Source organism: Felis catus, chromosome B1, assembly GCF_018350175.1.
Source record: "Felis catus isolate Fca126 chromosome B1, F.catus_Fca126_mat1.0, whole genome shotgun sequence".
NCBI lineage: Eukaryota > Metazoa > Chordata > Mammalia > Carnivora > Felidae > Felis > Felis catus.
In genome coordinates this window covers 77,579,393-77,595,265 of record NC_058371.1, presented here as the reverse complement: position 1 = coordinate 77,595,265, position 15,873 = coordinate 77,579,393, and the positions used below count along the sequence as shown (strand labels likewise).

General features: G+C 39.1%; 1 protein-coding gene across 20 annotated transcripts in view; it reads right to left on the bottom strand.

The window, feature by feature from the left end:
- Window positions 1-15,873, bottom strand: part of IQCM (IQ motif containing M) — a 674,133-nt gene that overhangs the window by 570,311 nt on the left and 87,949 nt on the right. For 15 of the 20 annotated variants that reach the window (XM_045056867.1, XM_045056869.1, XM_045056870.1 and 12 more), the window contains 2 exons: window positions 9,365-9,470; window positions 8,470-8,552 (listed from right to left, as the gene is read on the bottom strand). In XM_045056867.1, coding sequence (XP_044912802.1) covers window positions 8,470-8,488 — 19 coding nt within the window. In that variant the 5' untranslated portion in view covers window positions 8,489-8,552; window positions 9,365-9,470. The remainder of the gene's footprint in view (window positions 1-8,469; window positions 8,553-9,364; window positions 9,471-15,873) is intronic. The other 5 variants (XM_045056876.1, XM_045056875.1, XM_045056873.1 and 2 more) reach the window with 1 other exon arrangement.

Genomic DNA, 15,873 nt, shown 5'->3' with positions numbered 1-15,873 from the left:
ACGTATTTTGTATATCTGATGACTAATTCATATGTCTGTACATTTCTTCAAGAATATTTACCTTATATCTAGATGTTAAAATTATAACTACAAAATAAATTCAATAGGTTTACTGAGTAGGAATAGCAATGAAATAAAAAAATACACAACTACAAATGAGTAAATAACAATAACTCTTATTTATATTCTCCTAAGATTCTCATTCTTTTTATCCAGAGCTACATATAGAATTCTACAGCATGTACATAGACTACATTATTCTCAGTCTTGTCTAAAATTTCCTCCTTAAGAGGTTAGAGTGGGAGAGAACCAAAGCATAAGAGACTCTTAAAAACTGAGAACAAACTGAGGATTGACGGGGGGTGGGAGGGAGGGGAGGGTGGGTGATGGGTATTGAGGAGGGCACCTTTTGGGATGAGCACTGGGTGTTGTATGGAAACCAATTTGACAATAAATTTCATATATTGAAAAAAAATAAAAAAAATTACCAAAAAAAATAAAAAATAAAAAATAAATAAATAAAATTTCCTCCTTAGAGGAAAGGAGGATCAAAATTTTTCTCTTTTCAGCCATTCAAATTTTAAGCAATTAGAAACTTCATCTTCACAAAAATCAAAACCTTAATAAGATACTGTCTTACTTCATGTGGGCTGCTATAACAAAATGCCATAGGCCAGGTAACTTACAAGCAATAGACATTTATTTCTCACAATTCTGGAGGCTGGGAGTACTAGATCAGGGTGTCAGCATGGTCAGGTGAGGGTATCCTCACATGATAGAAAGGACTAGGGAGCTCTCTGGGGCCTCTTCTATAAAAGCACTAATCCCATTAAACCCTTTGATGAGGGTCCCACCCTCATGACCTAATCCCCTTCTAATACCATCACCTTTGGGGGTTGGATTTCAACATTCCAATTTCCAAGGGTAGGGGTGGGGGGCAACATTCAGATCATAGCCACCACATACCCACCAGAATGGCTAAAATTGAAAACACTCATAACAGCCAATATTGGCGAGTCTGCAGAGCACTGGTAGGAACGTAAGATCATCAGTTTGGAAAAGATACAAAAATTTCTTATAAAACTTAATATACATGTATCCTGTGACCTAGCAATCCCACCCCTAGGTGTTTATCAAAGAGAATGAAGCATATATTTACAAAAGAGTTGTACCAGAATGCTCATAGAAGCTTTATTCATAATAGTTCCAAATTGGAAACAGCCCAGATGTGTATCAACAAGAGAACAGCAAACTGTAGTATATTTACACAATAAAATACCACTAAGCAACAAAAAAGATTCAAACTACTGACACACACAACAACATGAATGAACTTCAAAAACATTATGCAAAGTAAGCATCCTTACACACACACACAATATAATACTTTATCATTCCACTTCTATGAAGTTCTAGTGCAAACACAGCTAACATATGGGAGAAAAAAAAAAGAACTGTTTTTCTGGTGGGAGATGGCATGAAGTGACTGAAAAGGAACATGAAGGAAATTTCTAGAGTAATGGTAAGCATTCTATATTTTGATACAGAGTGGATCACACAGGCATATGTAATTAACTCAGTGAATATATGTCTAAGATGTTGGCATTTTGTTGTTGTACATTTTATACTAATAGAATAAAAATATAAACAAGTAATGAAGTCTGACTATGATATGCATGTTGATGCATGGATATGAAATAAATCAAATACAGTAAAATATTCATGGTAAGAACTGGGTGGTAGGTCTATGGGTGTTAATTTAAAATTCTTTCAAGCTTTCTATATGTTTGAAATTTTCATAACAAAATATTGGAGACAAGTTCTCTCTTCATTCCTTCACGAAATCTCCCCTTGCTTTTCCACATGTAGACTCATGGGCCACAGGTAGCTGTTCCTTTGGGGCAATGCCATCCGAAGGATTGAAGCCTGGGAGAAGAACTTAGCAATAAAGGAGAGAGACAACTGGACTCTAGCACCCCCTTAAAAATGCTGGGTTAGAAGAAAAAGCATTTACTAAGTTGTCCCATCAATGGGCATTAGAATTGTTTCTGTGTAGTCATTCTAGAAAAAACATCTTTTCTTGCTCTCAGGCTTCTTCCTTCCTTCCATTCATACCTATACCATGGAAAGTGGTGTATGTAAGTCATGTCAAACTCAAATATCCTGTCCACCACACACTTGCCACTGTGTCTCCCCACATTCAGAGCTATTTACATATTTCTAAGGATAATGATTGGTGGGTTTTTTTAATTCTTTCCAATAAAAAAAAATATTTGTCAAGACTTCACGCATGTGCTTTTGGAAAAGTATACATATTCTTTGTACAGATCAGAGCACAAAGTCACATGTGAATCATAAAATATTTCATTATAAATATCATCACTCAAACCATAAGATGCACTGTCCTCACATGGAAGAGACAGGAGTTCAGGAATTAAAACTGTCTGTCAAGTTTGAACTAAAATCCAAATCCACTTTGAGGGGTCTTCTAAACAGACCATGTACTTCCCAGAGGAAAGGCAGTAACATATTCTGAGGGGTGACTCCACAATTTATCCTCTTTATCTTCCTCTCATGATGAGCTTTCCTCCTTCAAATCCATCCTTCTGACTAATGGAATCTCCCTTATAATTACAGCACCTCCATGTGTCATACACATGACAAACAATATAACTTATTCATAGATGAGATGGTTAAGTCACTGAGTTTTGGTGAAACTATTTTGTCTTCATTCCAAACAAGACCTTGAAGATGATCTAATCTTCATGTATAGGCAAAGCTCTGACACGCCGAGGGCCCAAATGCCTACTGAAGTCAGCTAAGCTGGAAGCCTACACAGGAGCCGTTCTTGTGAGTTGCTTTCTGCTTTTTCCTACACATCTGCTTCTTTTGCTGAAGCCATGCACTCCTTTTGAGTACTGAAGACTCCAATGAGGTTTGCCTGTTCACTCTAGTAAAATATTTGCATTTCATTGCCACTTTCTGCTATGGACAAAAGATATGTATTGCCCCAAATTCATATGTTGAAACCTAATGCCTGATAGATGGTATTAGGAGGTGGGGCTTTTGGGAAGTGATTTGGTCATGAAGATGAAGCCCTCATGATTGAGATTAGTACCCTTATGAAGAAGCCTCCAGAGAGGTAGGTAGTCCCTTCCATCCTGTGAACATACAGTGAGAAGACATCCATCAGTGAGGAAGCAGGCCTCACCAGACATCAAATCTGCTGCCACCATTATCTCGGACTTCCCAGTCTCCAGAACTGTGAGAAGTAAATTTCTGTTGCTTATAAGCCACTCAGAATATGATACTTTGTTACAGCAGCCTGAATAGACCAAGACACTTTCATTTCAAGCTGTCAATCCTGAGTCCTTATTGTAATTTAATGTCCTGATAAAGCTGTTCTGATTTTCCCCCTCATAACTATAAATTGGCCTTAGACAGAGGAGATAAATTCCCAAGTCAGCATTATACTCCTAGCTGGGCTTTTTGATGACTGCTGTGTCTGATTCTCACCAAGAGCCACCTGTCACCTCTGAACTGTGGAGGAGTTAGTATACACCCTGGCAACCCCAATGGCCTTCCTGGAGCCAGCAAGTAGATTCTGACTCATTGAGGGACTGCCACAACGAACTCATACAGTGAAGCCATGAAGTTCTTGAACACAACAAGGCCTGGGATTGTTCTTAAAAGGGCAGAGAAAGGCAGCCACCATCAAAAGAGAGCAACTTCTCACAGACCCTAAAACGACTCCAACTGAAGACATGTAGATACACTGACTCCAGGTCAGCAATCCCAAGCCCTCACTGGCATTTAAGATGCTGAGGCAGTTGTTCTGATGTTCTCTTGTAACTAAAAATTAGCCTTTGAACCAAAAAGTTAAATTCGTAAAGTAGCACAAGAGAATTCATATCTCAGGCCCTTAGAAAAGGCAAAGCTCTAGTGTGTGTTCCTTAACTTTATAATTTCTAAGAATCTTTATATATTCAACAAATGAGTCTAAAATTATGAGAAATTAAGCAATTTTGATGTTAAGAATCCATCCAGTTAATAATCTTTGAAGCTTCTGTTTCTCTGTTCATAATAGGGTAAGTATACAAGCATGCAGATTTTATACATTCAAGAGTGCATTAGAACTTCAATTATTAAAAGGAAGCTGTCAAGGTCTGCTCCTTCTCTTAAAAAAATCTATAATTAAAGCTTTGTTTACTTGCAGATACACATCCATAGCATATAGAATGACTTTTAAGAGCTCTCATTCCTGAGTCACACTATTTTGGTCTTGAATTACAATTTGCTCATGAACCTTATTTTATTGTCTTAAGCCTTCGTTTTCTCATTTGTAAAATGAGAACAATAATAAGAATATATCTTGCACAGAGTTTTGAGGATTCAATTGCACTTGGTTACAAAGCACTTAGCACAGAGGCTGGCACATAACAAGCTTTCAATCAATGTGAGCAATTATTACTGTAGTTACTGTGGTATTCCTCTCATTGAGCTAAACTTTTCTCCAACCATGTTTATATAATTAATTTCGTCAGTCAGTTCTCATTTCTTCAGTAGCACAAAGATAGATTTCAACTTTCTAAATTAGTTTGAATAAATCTGGTCTTATTATAGTTCTTTTTATCCAAAATTAATTAATTAATAGGTTTGAAAATAATACAATTTCTTTATACTTTGGATTCCTTAAGTTACTAAACCCCCCAAAGCAGTAAAAAATCATTATAAGCAGTAACAAATATTTTATGATAAAGTTCATGAAGAGATTTAAATACTTATACTACTTACATAAAACATGAGTACAAATATTAACATTTCTATGGGGGAAGATAATGAATTTCTAATGCCAAATGATTTCACTAGCCTAAAATTGTTTTCTTGCGTTTATTTTATATTTTTTTTAAAAACTCACTCTTCCTATATCATCAGTTTAATGCTATTATGATAGATAGTTCATAAAACTTCATATTTTTCTCAATGCTTTGGAGGTTCTGTGTAATTGCTCTAGTAAATCTCTGAAGTGAAGACACCAGAAGATCTAATTTTGGAAGTTATGACAGGGAACAAATCATTGGCCATCCTTGATTATATCATTGAAAAAAATCTTTTCTGCCCCTAGAAAAACCAAGGGACTAGCAAACATGTGTTTGGTAATTTGTTGTAGCAGCAACACAATACTAATACAAATTGTTTACTTGTTCTTCTGTTGATGGACATTATGGCTATTCCAAGTTTGGAGCAATTGTGAATAACACTGCTATGAGCATTTTTGCACAATGCATTTGGTGGAAATTTTTCACTTGTTTTGTGGAATAAGAATAAAAAATAAGAATAAGAATAAAATTTCTGGGTCATAAAAAAAAATAACTGGCCTTACTAAGAGAGTTTCTATCCTTCCTACTAACAGGTTCCATTCTTCAGAGACATCACAAAAATTTACTACGGAGATATCCTGAACAAAGATGTATGCCTACATGGCTAATGCCTTCTTTGCCTCTATAGTCAAAGTAAGTGCCTATGTGTTTGATCTCACAGATGTTAGAAAAGCCATACCTCAGACTCAAAGAGATTTAGTTCAGCATATGTTCATTAAGCACCTACTAAGTCCCAGATGCTAAATGTGCTAAATTTGGTGCTGATTTGGTGCTAAATGTGCTGAAATAAATAGGACATTAGGTAGCCCTGCCTTCCAGGTACTTAGAGCCTAATGCCAGGAAAAAAAATATATATTGTAAATAAACGCCATGACATTCAGTATGCACATACATTGTGATGGAGGCCAATGTAAGTCACTAACACCCCCTACTGCCAGCTTGCTAATGTATGAATTTCCCTTTAAAGATATGAGACTTTGCATTGTATTATTAGAGATAAGGCTTAAAACAGAAATATCCCAAGAGAAATAAAACAGTGAATCAAATCCAGACTAAGACAGTGGTTTTAAAACTGTGCTTCATCAATTTCATGTGCCTTCAGGGCCCTTCCTTCTTTCAATCACAGAAGCTCAGACCTTATCTGTTTTACATATTTGAACTCTTCCTAAGTTTTCATTTTGTAGGAAATATCCCTTGGCTAAAAATAACAAACACACAGCAAACAAGTAAAAAAACAAATTAACAAAGGTTTGAATATTACTTTGTGTGCTGAAAGATCTCCTTCTAAAAGCAGGTTCAGAGGACGGGCAGGATTAAGTCAGGGGAGGGGAGAAGCTTAGAGACAAGGTGCAGGAGAGAGAAGCTGAAACTAAGATGGTTTAATTTGTTCCAGGGCAAGGAGTTGTGGAAACCAGAATGTGAAGGGAAGCTCTTTGAAGAGAAACCTCAAAGAAAATAGTTTATATTCAATTCCACTACACTTAAGAAAATATAATTTATCTAATTTCTTTTCAAAAAGAATTTATTTTTTTAAAGATTATTTTGAGAGAATATGCGAGAGCGCACAAGCAGGGGAGGGGCAGAGAGAGAATCCCAAGCAGGCTTCTTGATGTCAGCCCAGAGCCTGATGCAGGGCTCAATCTCACAAATTGTGAGATCATGACCTGAGCCGAAATCAAGAGTTGGATACTTAACCAACTGAGCCACCTAGGCGCCCCCCCAAAAAACCAAACGAAACCCAAATTCCAAGTGGCATATGGCTATCATCTCCTAAAACACATATTTGACAATTTTTTCCACAACACATTCTCCATTAAGACCCAACTCTTCAGTTCCATTGTAACAGCATTCTGTTGAGTTGTCTCTTACACACTTTTCCTCACTTCCCCACTTTCTTTATTCCTTCTTTACCCAAGTGGTTTATCGTCTTTACAACAATAAACTAATTAAGGTTTCTACCTACCTCAGGGAGATTTTACAGTGTACTTCCCCTCCAAAACAATCTCTCTATGTTAATCTTTCCCAGAGTGGGATTAGGTTGCTAAGGAGATACACAGGAATTACCAGCTCTCAGTATCAAGACTTCAAATATAACTTAATTAATTATGGACATGACCCTAAGGCAAAATGGAACTAGAGAACATTCCTCCTCTACTTTATGGATCTTCTTCCCTTCTGTCCTATACATCTTAAAAATGTGCTGTATTATCCGGATAGAGAGTTAAAGTAATCCACATAGCGCTCTATTTGTAGCACAGAATACAAGCTGGCTGGCCTGTATCATATACTGCCTGGGGTCACAAGAGTCAAAGAGAGGTAGCCTAACAGGAAATCTTAATGATCTCAGCCTCTATGCAGCACTCTATGTTTCTCAATCTGGTTACCTAAGCCTAAATTTAAGGTTACCTGCATGTTGCCAAGTCTAGATTAGCTCTAAATGAAATACAATGTGAAGGGTGCCTGGGTGGCTCAGTTAAGTGTCCGACTTCAGCTCAGGTCATGATCTTGTGGTTTGTGGGTTCGAGCCCCGCATTGGGCTCTGTGCTGACAGCTCAGAGCCTGGAGCCTGCTTCAGATTCTGTGTCTCCTTCTCTCTCTGCCCCTGCCCTGCTCGCACTCTGTCTCTCTCTCAATCTCTCAAAAATAAATAAACATTTTTTAAAAAAATTCTTTTTAAATAAATACAATGTGAGCCTAATATAGACACATTTCTAAAAGTGAAAAAGATGAAATTAATTTTAATAACATACATAACTGTTATAGATTTTATTTAAAGGATATATATCCAAATATTATCATTTCCACATCAATCGATATTAAAAATTAATGATATTTACATTCTTTTTTTGTTGTCTTCAAAAATCATGTATATATTTTACACTTATATACCTCTCAATTCAGATGTTGGTCTTTAATCAAAAATAATCTATTCAGGTTCTCTAAAATATCCACTTGCAAAAGTATATCCACATACTCAAGTTCCTCTAAACATGGTTAAAAGTTTTCCAATAACTGAGTTAAATATTTTAATAAATCAAATTACATTGAAATTAAAATTAATTACATTGAAATTAAAAGAATTAAAATCAAACACTCAATCCTTAGTTTGACTGGTCACATTTTAAGCAATCAATAGCCATATGTGGCCAGTAGATACCATGTTGGACAGCACACTAAATTAAAAGTTGCTATAGATCTCTCAAAGGTTGGTTATATTTAAATTTTTTTTTTCAACGTTTATTTATTTTTGGGACAGAGAGAGACAGAGCATGAACGGGGGAGGGGCAGAGAGAGAGGGAGACACAGAATCGTTAACAGGCTCCAGGCTCTGAGCCATCAGCCCAGAGCCCGACGCCGGGCTCGAATTCACGGACCGCGAGATCGTGACCTGGCTGAAGTCGGACGCTTAACCGACTGCGCCACCCAGGCGCCCCAAAGGTTGGTTATATTTAAATAAAGGGAATGAGGTGGATTCTTACAAGGTACACCAGTAACTTTAGTGCTCCAGATATTAATAATTAGAAGTTTCTCAAAACTGTTGGAACACCATGCGTTGCGCACTGAGTCGTTAGGGAAGTGCAATACTCACCTTCTGCTTTATCAGACATAACTTCCGCAGCAGTTATGATGGGCGGTTAGGGTGATCTTTTTTGAGAGCTGAGTTCCAAGTCCCTAAACACAATCACATTAAATACTGCATTGATAATAAATACTTGCTTTTATCTATTTCTTTCACCCACTCATGAAAAAAAAATAGGATGATTAACACTTTTTATACATCACTCCTCTGCTCTAAAATCTCCTATGCCTGCCACTTCTTTTTTTTTTTAATTTTTAACATTTATTCATTTTTGAGAGACAGGGAGAGACAGAGTATGAGCAGGGAAGGGGCAGAGACAGAGGGAGACACAGAATCCGAAGCAGGCTCCAGGCTCTGAGCTGTCAGCACAGAGCCTGACTCGGGGCTCAAACTCATGAACTGCGAGATCATGACTTGAGCCGAAGTCAGACGCTCAACCGACTAAGCCACCCAGGTGCCCCTATGCCTGCCACTTCTAAAGACAGTAACCATAAAAACTAGCATTGGGTAGGGCTCTGTGGTTTACCAAATGCTTGTGTGTGTATATATATATATCACCTTACTGATTCCAAACAACCTGACTGGAACTTATCCCATTTTTGGCAGATGTGGAAACTGGAGCTCAGAGATGTGAAACAACTTGTCAAAGTAAGCATATATTTAGTGGCATGTACAGAACTCAAATCCAGATCTTTGGGCCCAATTCCCTATGCAGGCCCCTCTGAATTCTCACTATTTTCCCACTAATATCCAGTTAATACCTGGCACATACCTTACACATCCTTGCCTTGAGCCAACACACTTGAGCTTAGGTTGACATTAGTTTTCTACTCAGAATGCCCCGTTCTCACACCTTTATTTTCTTATGTCCTACCCATCCTTACAACATAGGTTCAAATCCTACCTCCTCCATGATCACCCCAGCCTCTAGGGGCCTGTTCTTGCAAACATAGTAGTTATGAGGTCCATGCCTCTTACTTGAAACTTAGTACATGCTTCTGTGTAGGGAGCTAAAAAAACAAACAAAAAAACAGAGTGAAAGATATAAATAGAAGTTCTGTATTCTTAATTAAACTCTAAGTGCCTTGAAAACCACAGTGTACTTTATACCAGTGGCTCCTCAACCCTGGATGTCTATTTAAGTTGCCTGGGTGGGAAATGGTTAAAAATAAAATCAAAGTCTAGAGTTGGGCCTAGGAATCTGTGTTTTTTTGTTTTTGTTTTTGTTTTTTGTTTTTTTTTAAGTTTCCCAAAAGATTCAAAGGTTCAGCTGGAGGAGTGAACCACTGCCTTTTGCCTTGAACTTCCAATTCCCACCTCAGTGAATCATATTCTGGAAGTGCTCAGTAAAGGGCTGATAAACATGTTGACTAAGCTGAGCCCTTCTTCCTATGTTTGAAATTATCACTACTTCCAATGGATTATCCAAAATGCTTCAAATGTTACCCCAGGGAGTCAGAGGTTACCCCAGGGAGTCAAATGTTACCCCAGGGAGTCAAATGACCCCAGGGAGTCAGTTATACCAATGAATATTACTGTGTGCTCACATGACTTTATAATTAGAAATAGGAATATTAAATGCTTTACAGAGTCCCATGGACCCTCTTGTTCTAAAACCCTAGGTATAATTTTTAATTAGCTGACTAGAGCATCAAACTGTGGTGAAGTATTCAAGACCTTTTAAATACTTTGGGCATTATTTGAGTAAATGCACAAGCCATCATGGCCCTATGGAAGTCATGACTCTATGGCCACATGATCTTAGGTAAAAGGCTACAACACTTTTTCTCAGCTTCTACCCAGAGGGGGGGAAATATTGCAGTTAGTTTTAAAATAACAAATCTGAAACATCCAAAAATGATTCATTCTCAAATTGTCAGCATTATACCATGGGCAAGAGTACAGACCATGTACCTCATTTGCCTGATTGTACAAATGAACTGGGACAAATTGAAATACTACACCTCCCTTAGCAATTAACAATCAAAACTCATCTTCTGGTCTGGCTTAATTACTGTCTCCTTTCCATTTAAATATAATAATAAAATAAAGGTGTTTTGTGCTCTGTCATTTTCTTGTTTTAATCTCCATACCAATGGACTCTTCTCTGGGGCGGTTGGCTCTTCCACCTTAATTCAGTATGCCAGGAGTGTCAGCCTGCATTAAATTGGCTGGCAAGAAAGCCATCCCACAGTCCTTTTAATGCACAAAACTAGCCAAGCATCCTAAGGGGTGCTGGTGTGGTAATGTCCCCACAAACCCAAGGTGATAGGGAGTAACTGAGACAGAATCTGGGGGTGGATGAAGTCTTTGTAGTCTACAACAAGTGTGAAAATATTCCATGGATCAGAGTATAAAGCAAATGGAAAAGTCATCAGATAGACAGAGGTGTCCATTTCCTAGAAAATGATGAGGATGGAACTGATTAAAGATACAGAGCACAGAATATCAGATAGGGTCCCTCTCCACTTTCCATCCCCAGCAGACAGTCATGAAATGTTGTGTACCTCCTGATATATTGATCAATTTCAATTAATAAGAGCAAATCTAGTATCTGGGTTTTACAAGGGGTACTTCATCCATTTTGGAAGAAAAGGCAAACACATAAGTCAAAATTTTAAATAAAATCCAAACAACTGTATGGCAGATGCCATAAGAAAGCCTGTGAGCTTTGTAAATAAGTGATATAAACCCATGAGTGCCATGAGTTCAAATGAAGACAAGACCACTGAAGGCTAAGAAAGGACTGAAGAAATGCATCAAAGGGAGACTGAGCAAAATCTGGAAGGGTGACTGTTGAGGTAACAGTGAAATTTTGAAAAACTGGTTCAGCACAGGCATCAACCAATTAGAAGTGGATGCTGGCCAGCACACCTGTATGGTACTGAGTATCAGTCCCGAGTGGGTCAGGTTGGCTGCTTTAAGAGGAACAGAGAAGCAGGCAGGTGAGAGAAACAGCAAATGTAAGGTGATAAAGCACATGGACAGCAAATAGTGGCTCTGATTTAAGCAGAGGGTTAGACTATATGCTGTTGAAGTGGGCAACAAACCATTGAAATATTTTGAAGCAAGCAATGACATAAGCAGGATTCTCTTTTCTTTCATGCTTCAGTCTCAGTGCCTTAAACAGGACCTAGCATTTAGAAGGATTTCAAAAACTGTTTGGGGAATGAGTAATTGTGTCAACAGGATGCTGGAAAGGGATGCCCTACCTTCTCATGTCTTTTCAGGCACATCTGTGAAAAAGTCCTTCCACCCCCTCTCCTCCCGTAGATGCTCAAGGCTCTCCTATCAGGTTATAGGAATGCTAAGGGTTTCTAATTCTATTTCTATGTGGATAAAAAAAGCAAGCAGAAGTGGAAACAGCATTTCCCTACCTTATCTCCTTAGCTTATCCTTCCAAAGTAGGTGACTGGGAAGAATTTATCATGGTACCTTATACAATTAAGGATCCTGGTGACAAAACAAAACAAAACAAAACAACAAAAACAAAAACCTGCCCTATGGTATTCAGCAGGACTTGGGGAAACACGTCATGGTCCATCGATGTAGACAGTCAGTTTCAACAGTCAAGATAAGGGTGAATGAGAGCAATGCTCCTAACCTTCAATCACATGTTAGTCCCTCCCCACTTCTCCATGTTAGAAATTGCACTTATATCCACCCAGTTACTCAAGCCATAAAACATTGACTCCTCTGTATTTTTACCTACCACATGCAATCCATCAAGTCTTCTACATTTTTAACTTCAAAATACATCTGCTTCTCCTCATCTTCCCTCTTCCCAGTCACAATCATTTCATTCTTGGAATGCTGAAATAGCCCCCTACCTGCTCTCTCAATTTCCAATCTAATCCTATTCCCATTCATTCTCCACACAACAGAAGTTGTCTTCTTAAATGTTTATCAGAGCATATCATTCCCTTTCCATTACTTTCAAATGCATTTAGAATAAAACCCAGCTTCTTGCCTTGGGCTTTTCTCTCTCTTGCAACTGAGTAAATATGGATGAAAAATATAGCACTGTCATCGCACAGCTCCATCCAGAACTGAGCCAAGGGGCTTGCTTTGACTTCTCTTAGCCTCAGCTTCCTTATTTGCAAAATAAAACTGTTGGGAAAGAAGACCTGGAAGGCCCCATTAGTTTCTAAAAACTGTTATTACATTGCTTTTGTATGCAATTCTAACTGGCCCCAAAACTCAAAAACTATGAAGTTAAGAGTTTGTGCTTCCCTCTAGTTCCTCTTCACTTTCCTGAGCAGAATATCCAAGAAAGTGGCCTAGGCCTGACCTCTTTCCATCACATCCCTGGTTGCAACCCTCCTCATGTGCTCTCTACCCTTGGCCACCAGGGTCTCCCTCTCAGGTTTTGTCCTGTCGCTTGTCCTGTTTCATTCCCTGATAAGTGTGAGCCCTCCTCCACTTTTTCTCTTTCAAGAAAACAAGGATCTTTGAGTCCTTTTCCAGATTTGTTTCCTAACTTCTCTCTGCCAAGTCTCCTTGTCCCTCAGACCAGATATCAGATATGCTGGCACCAAACCATAGGAATTAAAAAAAAAAAAAAAAGGAGTACAGGGAGAGAAAAGGAAACAGAACAAGTCCTCACTAGGTCCAATATAACAGAGCCAATATTAGACATCTATAATGGGTAAAAAGGTATACTCAGAGAATAGGAGAATAAAAAACTTATAACTGTATAATTAAAATTATGAACCAAATTAATGAGATAGCCATAAAATGAGTTGGAAAGAAGATAGTTTATATGAATTCACCAACACTAATATCAACTAAGCTGGGATCCTGGGGAACACATGTAACAGTGGCAAACATACTTCTTTCCTGAAGCAGAAACCTCCGATTGTCTAATTAACTTGGATGAAGACATTTCTCAGAGCCAGGAAGTGGGAAGGGAAAGGACATAATTGAATCATTAGGATATTGCCCCGGCTGACACAAATATCAGAATCTCAGAGCACTGTGGAGATAGCAAAGTTGGATTTCAGTCCTGATTCTGTCACTGCCAAAGTGTGTGATCTCAGCCAAACCACGTAACCTCATAGAATTCCACTTCCTTCCTGAATTCCTGTCTATAAGTGAAGAATTTAAAATAGACATACAATTCTTAAAAGAGCAGCTTCAACCTATGTTTAACGGAAACAGTTTCTCAGAAGTCAATGAGGACAATAGACGAAAGCCTGGCTGTTCTCACTCAAGAGAGTCTCAGACCTCCCTGCATGGCCCTCACTGCCACCAACACCAACCCAACACTCCAGGGTCGGAAAAGTCCAGTTGGTGACTACAGGTGCCTTGTGGGTGTAAGGTTCAACTTCATAAAACAGACATTATGCTGTGTTTCTTTGTGGGCTTGCATGGACACTGGCACTTAATTAGGAGATCCCAAATATTCCTGGTTTTACATAAAATATTTAGGTCTTCAAATCACCAAAGATAGCTATTAATTTCATTTCAATTAGCAAGTCATTAAAAAGGAGATGTTAAACTGAGAACACTCGCACATGATGCTTGAAAATACTCTAAGCTTAAATATACAAATTCTTTCCCATTTAGCTTCAATGTGTAAAACTGGTCCTTCTGAGCCATATGCAATAAGCTATAAAGTTTTTCTGTGTTCTTACCTTAGGGTTTTGATACAAAGATGGATAAAATAGGATTTGGGAACACATGAACATGTACATTTAAGGCCACTGAGAATCAAAGCTTACCAACAGGAGATGAGGGCCAGGGTTGGCAAGATAAGACTATCATTCCACAGTGGTCAAGTGTAGTAACTTGGCAGGGAGAGGGAAGCAATCAATGTCAGATGTAGCCATACTTCAGTAAAGAGATCAACTACTAGAGAGAACTGAAATATTGACTTTTAGTCCCTGAACTTTCCAAAATCATAAGCACAAAAATAACATACACAACATAGATAACTTTGACAAATCTAAGGAAAAGACAGACAATCTAATATAAAGGTAGGCAAATGATTGCAATGGACACCGCAAAGAGGATTTTCAATGGGAAATCAGCATGTGAAAAGATGGCTCAAAACTCATTGGTCATTAAGGAAACACAAAGTAAAACCACTACTACCACACACCCAAACAAATGGCTTTCACAAAATCCTAGGTGTTGGCAAGGATATAGAGCTACTGAAATATGCATTTACTGCCTGTTGGGAGTGTAAATTGGTAATCTCTGGAAAACTATTTGGCAGTATGTTCAAAACCCAAATAGGTTAAAAAAGAAGATGGCAGCATAGGAGGGCACTGGGCTCACCATGTCCTGCTGATCACTTAGATTCCACCCACACCTGCCTATATAACCCAGAAATCCACCAGAAGACTAGCAGAACAGACTCTCTGGAGCCAAGCATAGACAAGAGGCCCATGGAAGAGGGTAGGAAGGGCGGGGAGGCATTGTGCGCTACATGGACTGGTGGGAGGGAGCTGGGCAGTGGAGGGGCAGCCCCCCGGCAAGGCAGAGCCCCCAAGTCTGGCTTGCAAATGCGGAGGGGCCAGATGGAGTGTGTTCTGACAGCCAGCAGGACTTAACATCTGGAATGTTAAAAGTCAACAGCTCTGCTCGGAGAGTGGGAGGGCGAGAGGACACCGGGAGGGAGAGGTGTTGAGCCCTAGAAGACAGAACTCAGAACGGCGGGGAACAAAGGTGCTGTCAAGCACCATCTCCCTCTCCCATTCCCCAGCCAAAATCAAAGGGAACCAGTTCCCATCACTGAACTTACTTGCTTGTACCATACAAGCACCCAATGCTGTGCTTCTGTGGATCCATCCCTCCGACGAATATGCCTCCCTCCCAGAGCTGCAGGGCACACAGGGGACCACCTACGGCAAAGCAAGCTAAGCCTGCCCCTCCCGCCCCTACGCACCTTACAGATCCACCCCAGCTAATACACCAGATCCCATCAAAGCAGCACCACAAGCCTGGAAGTGTGCAAGTAGCCCGGACAGGGGCCACACCACTCCACAGTGAGTTGGGCCCTTGGGAGAGGGGAAGATAAGGTACACACCAGTCTGACTGAGGCCCCAGCGGTGGGCTGGGGGCAGACATCAGGTCTCACTGAGGCCCTGCCCACCAACACAAGTTTCTCCACACTGCACAGGGGAAGTGCCCTGCAGTTTCACACCACCCCAGGGGCTACCCAAAATGATGAAACAGAAGAATTCTCCTCAAAAGAAACTCCAGGAAGTAGTGACACTAACAAATTGATCAAAAATTATATAAGCAATATAACAGAACAAAAATTTAGAATAATAGTCATAAAATTAATCACAGGGCTTGAAAAAAGTATAGAGGACAGCAGAGAATCTTTTGCTACAGAGACCAAGGGACTAAGAAATAGTCATAAGGAGCTAAAAAATGCTATAAATGAGATGCAAAATAAAATGG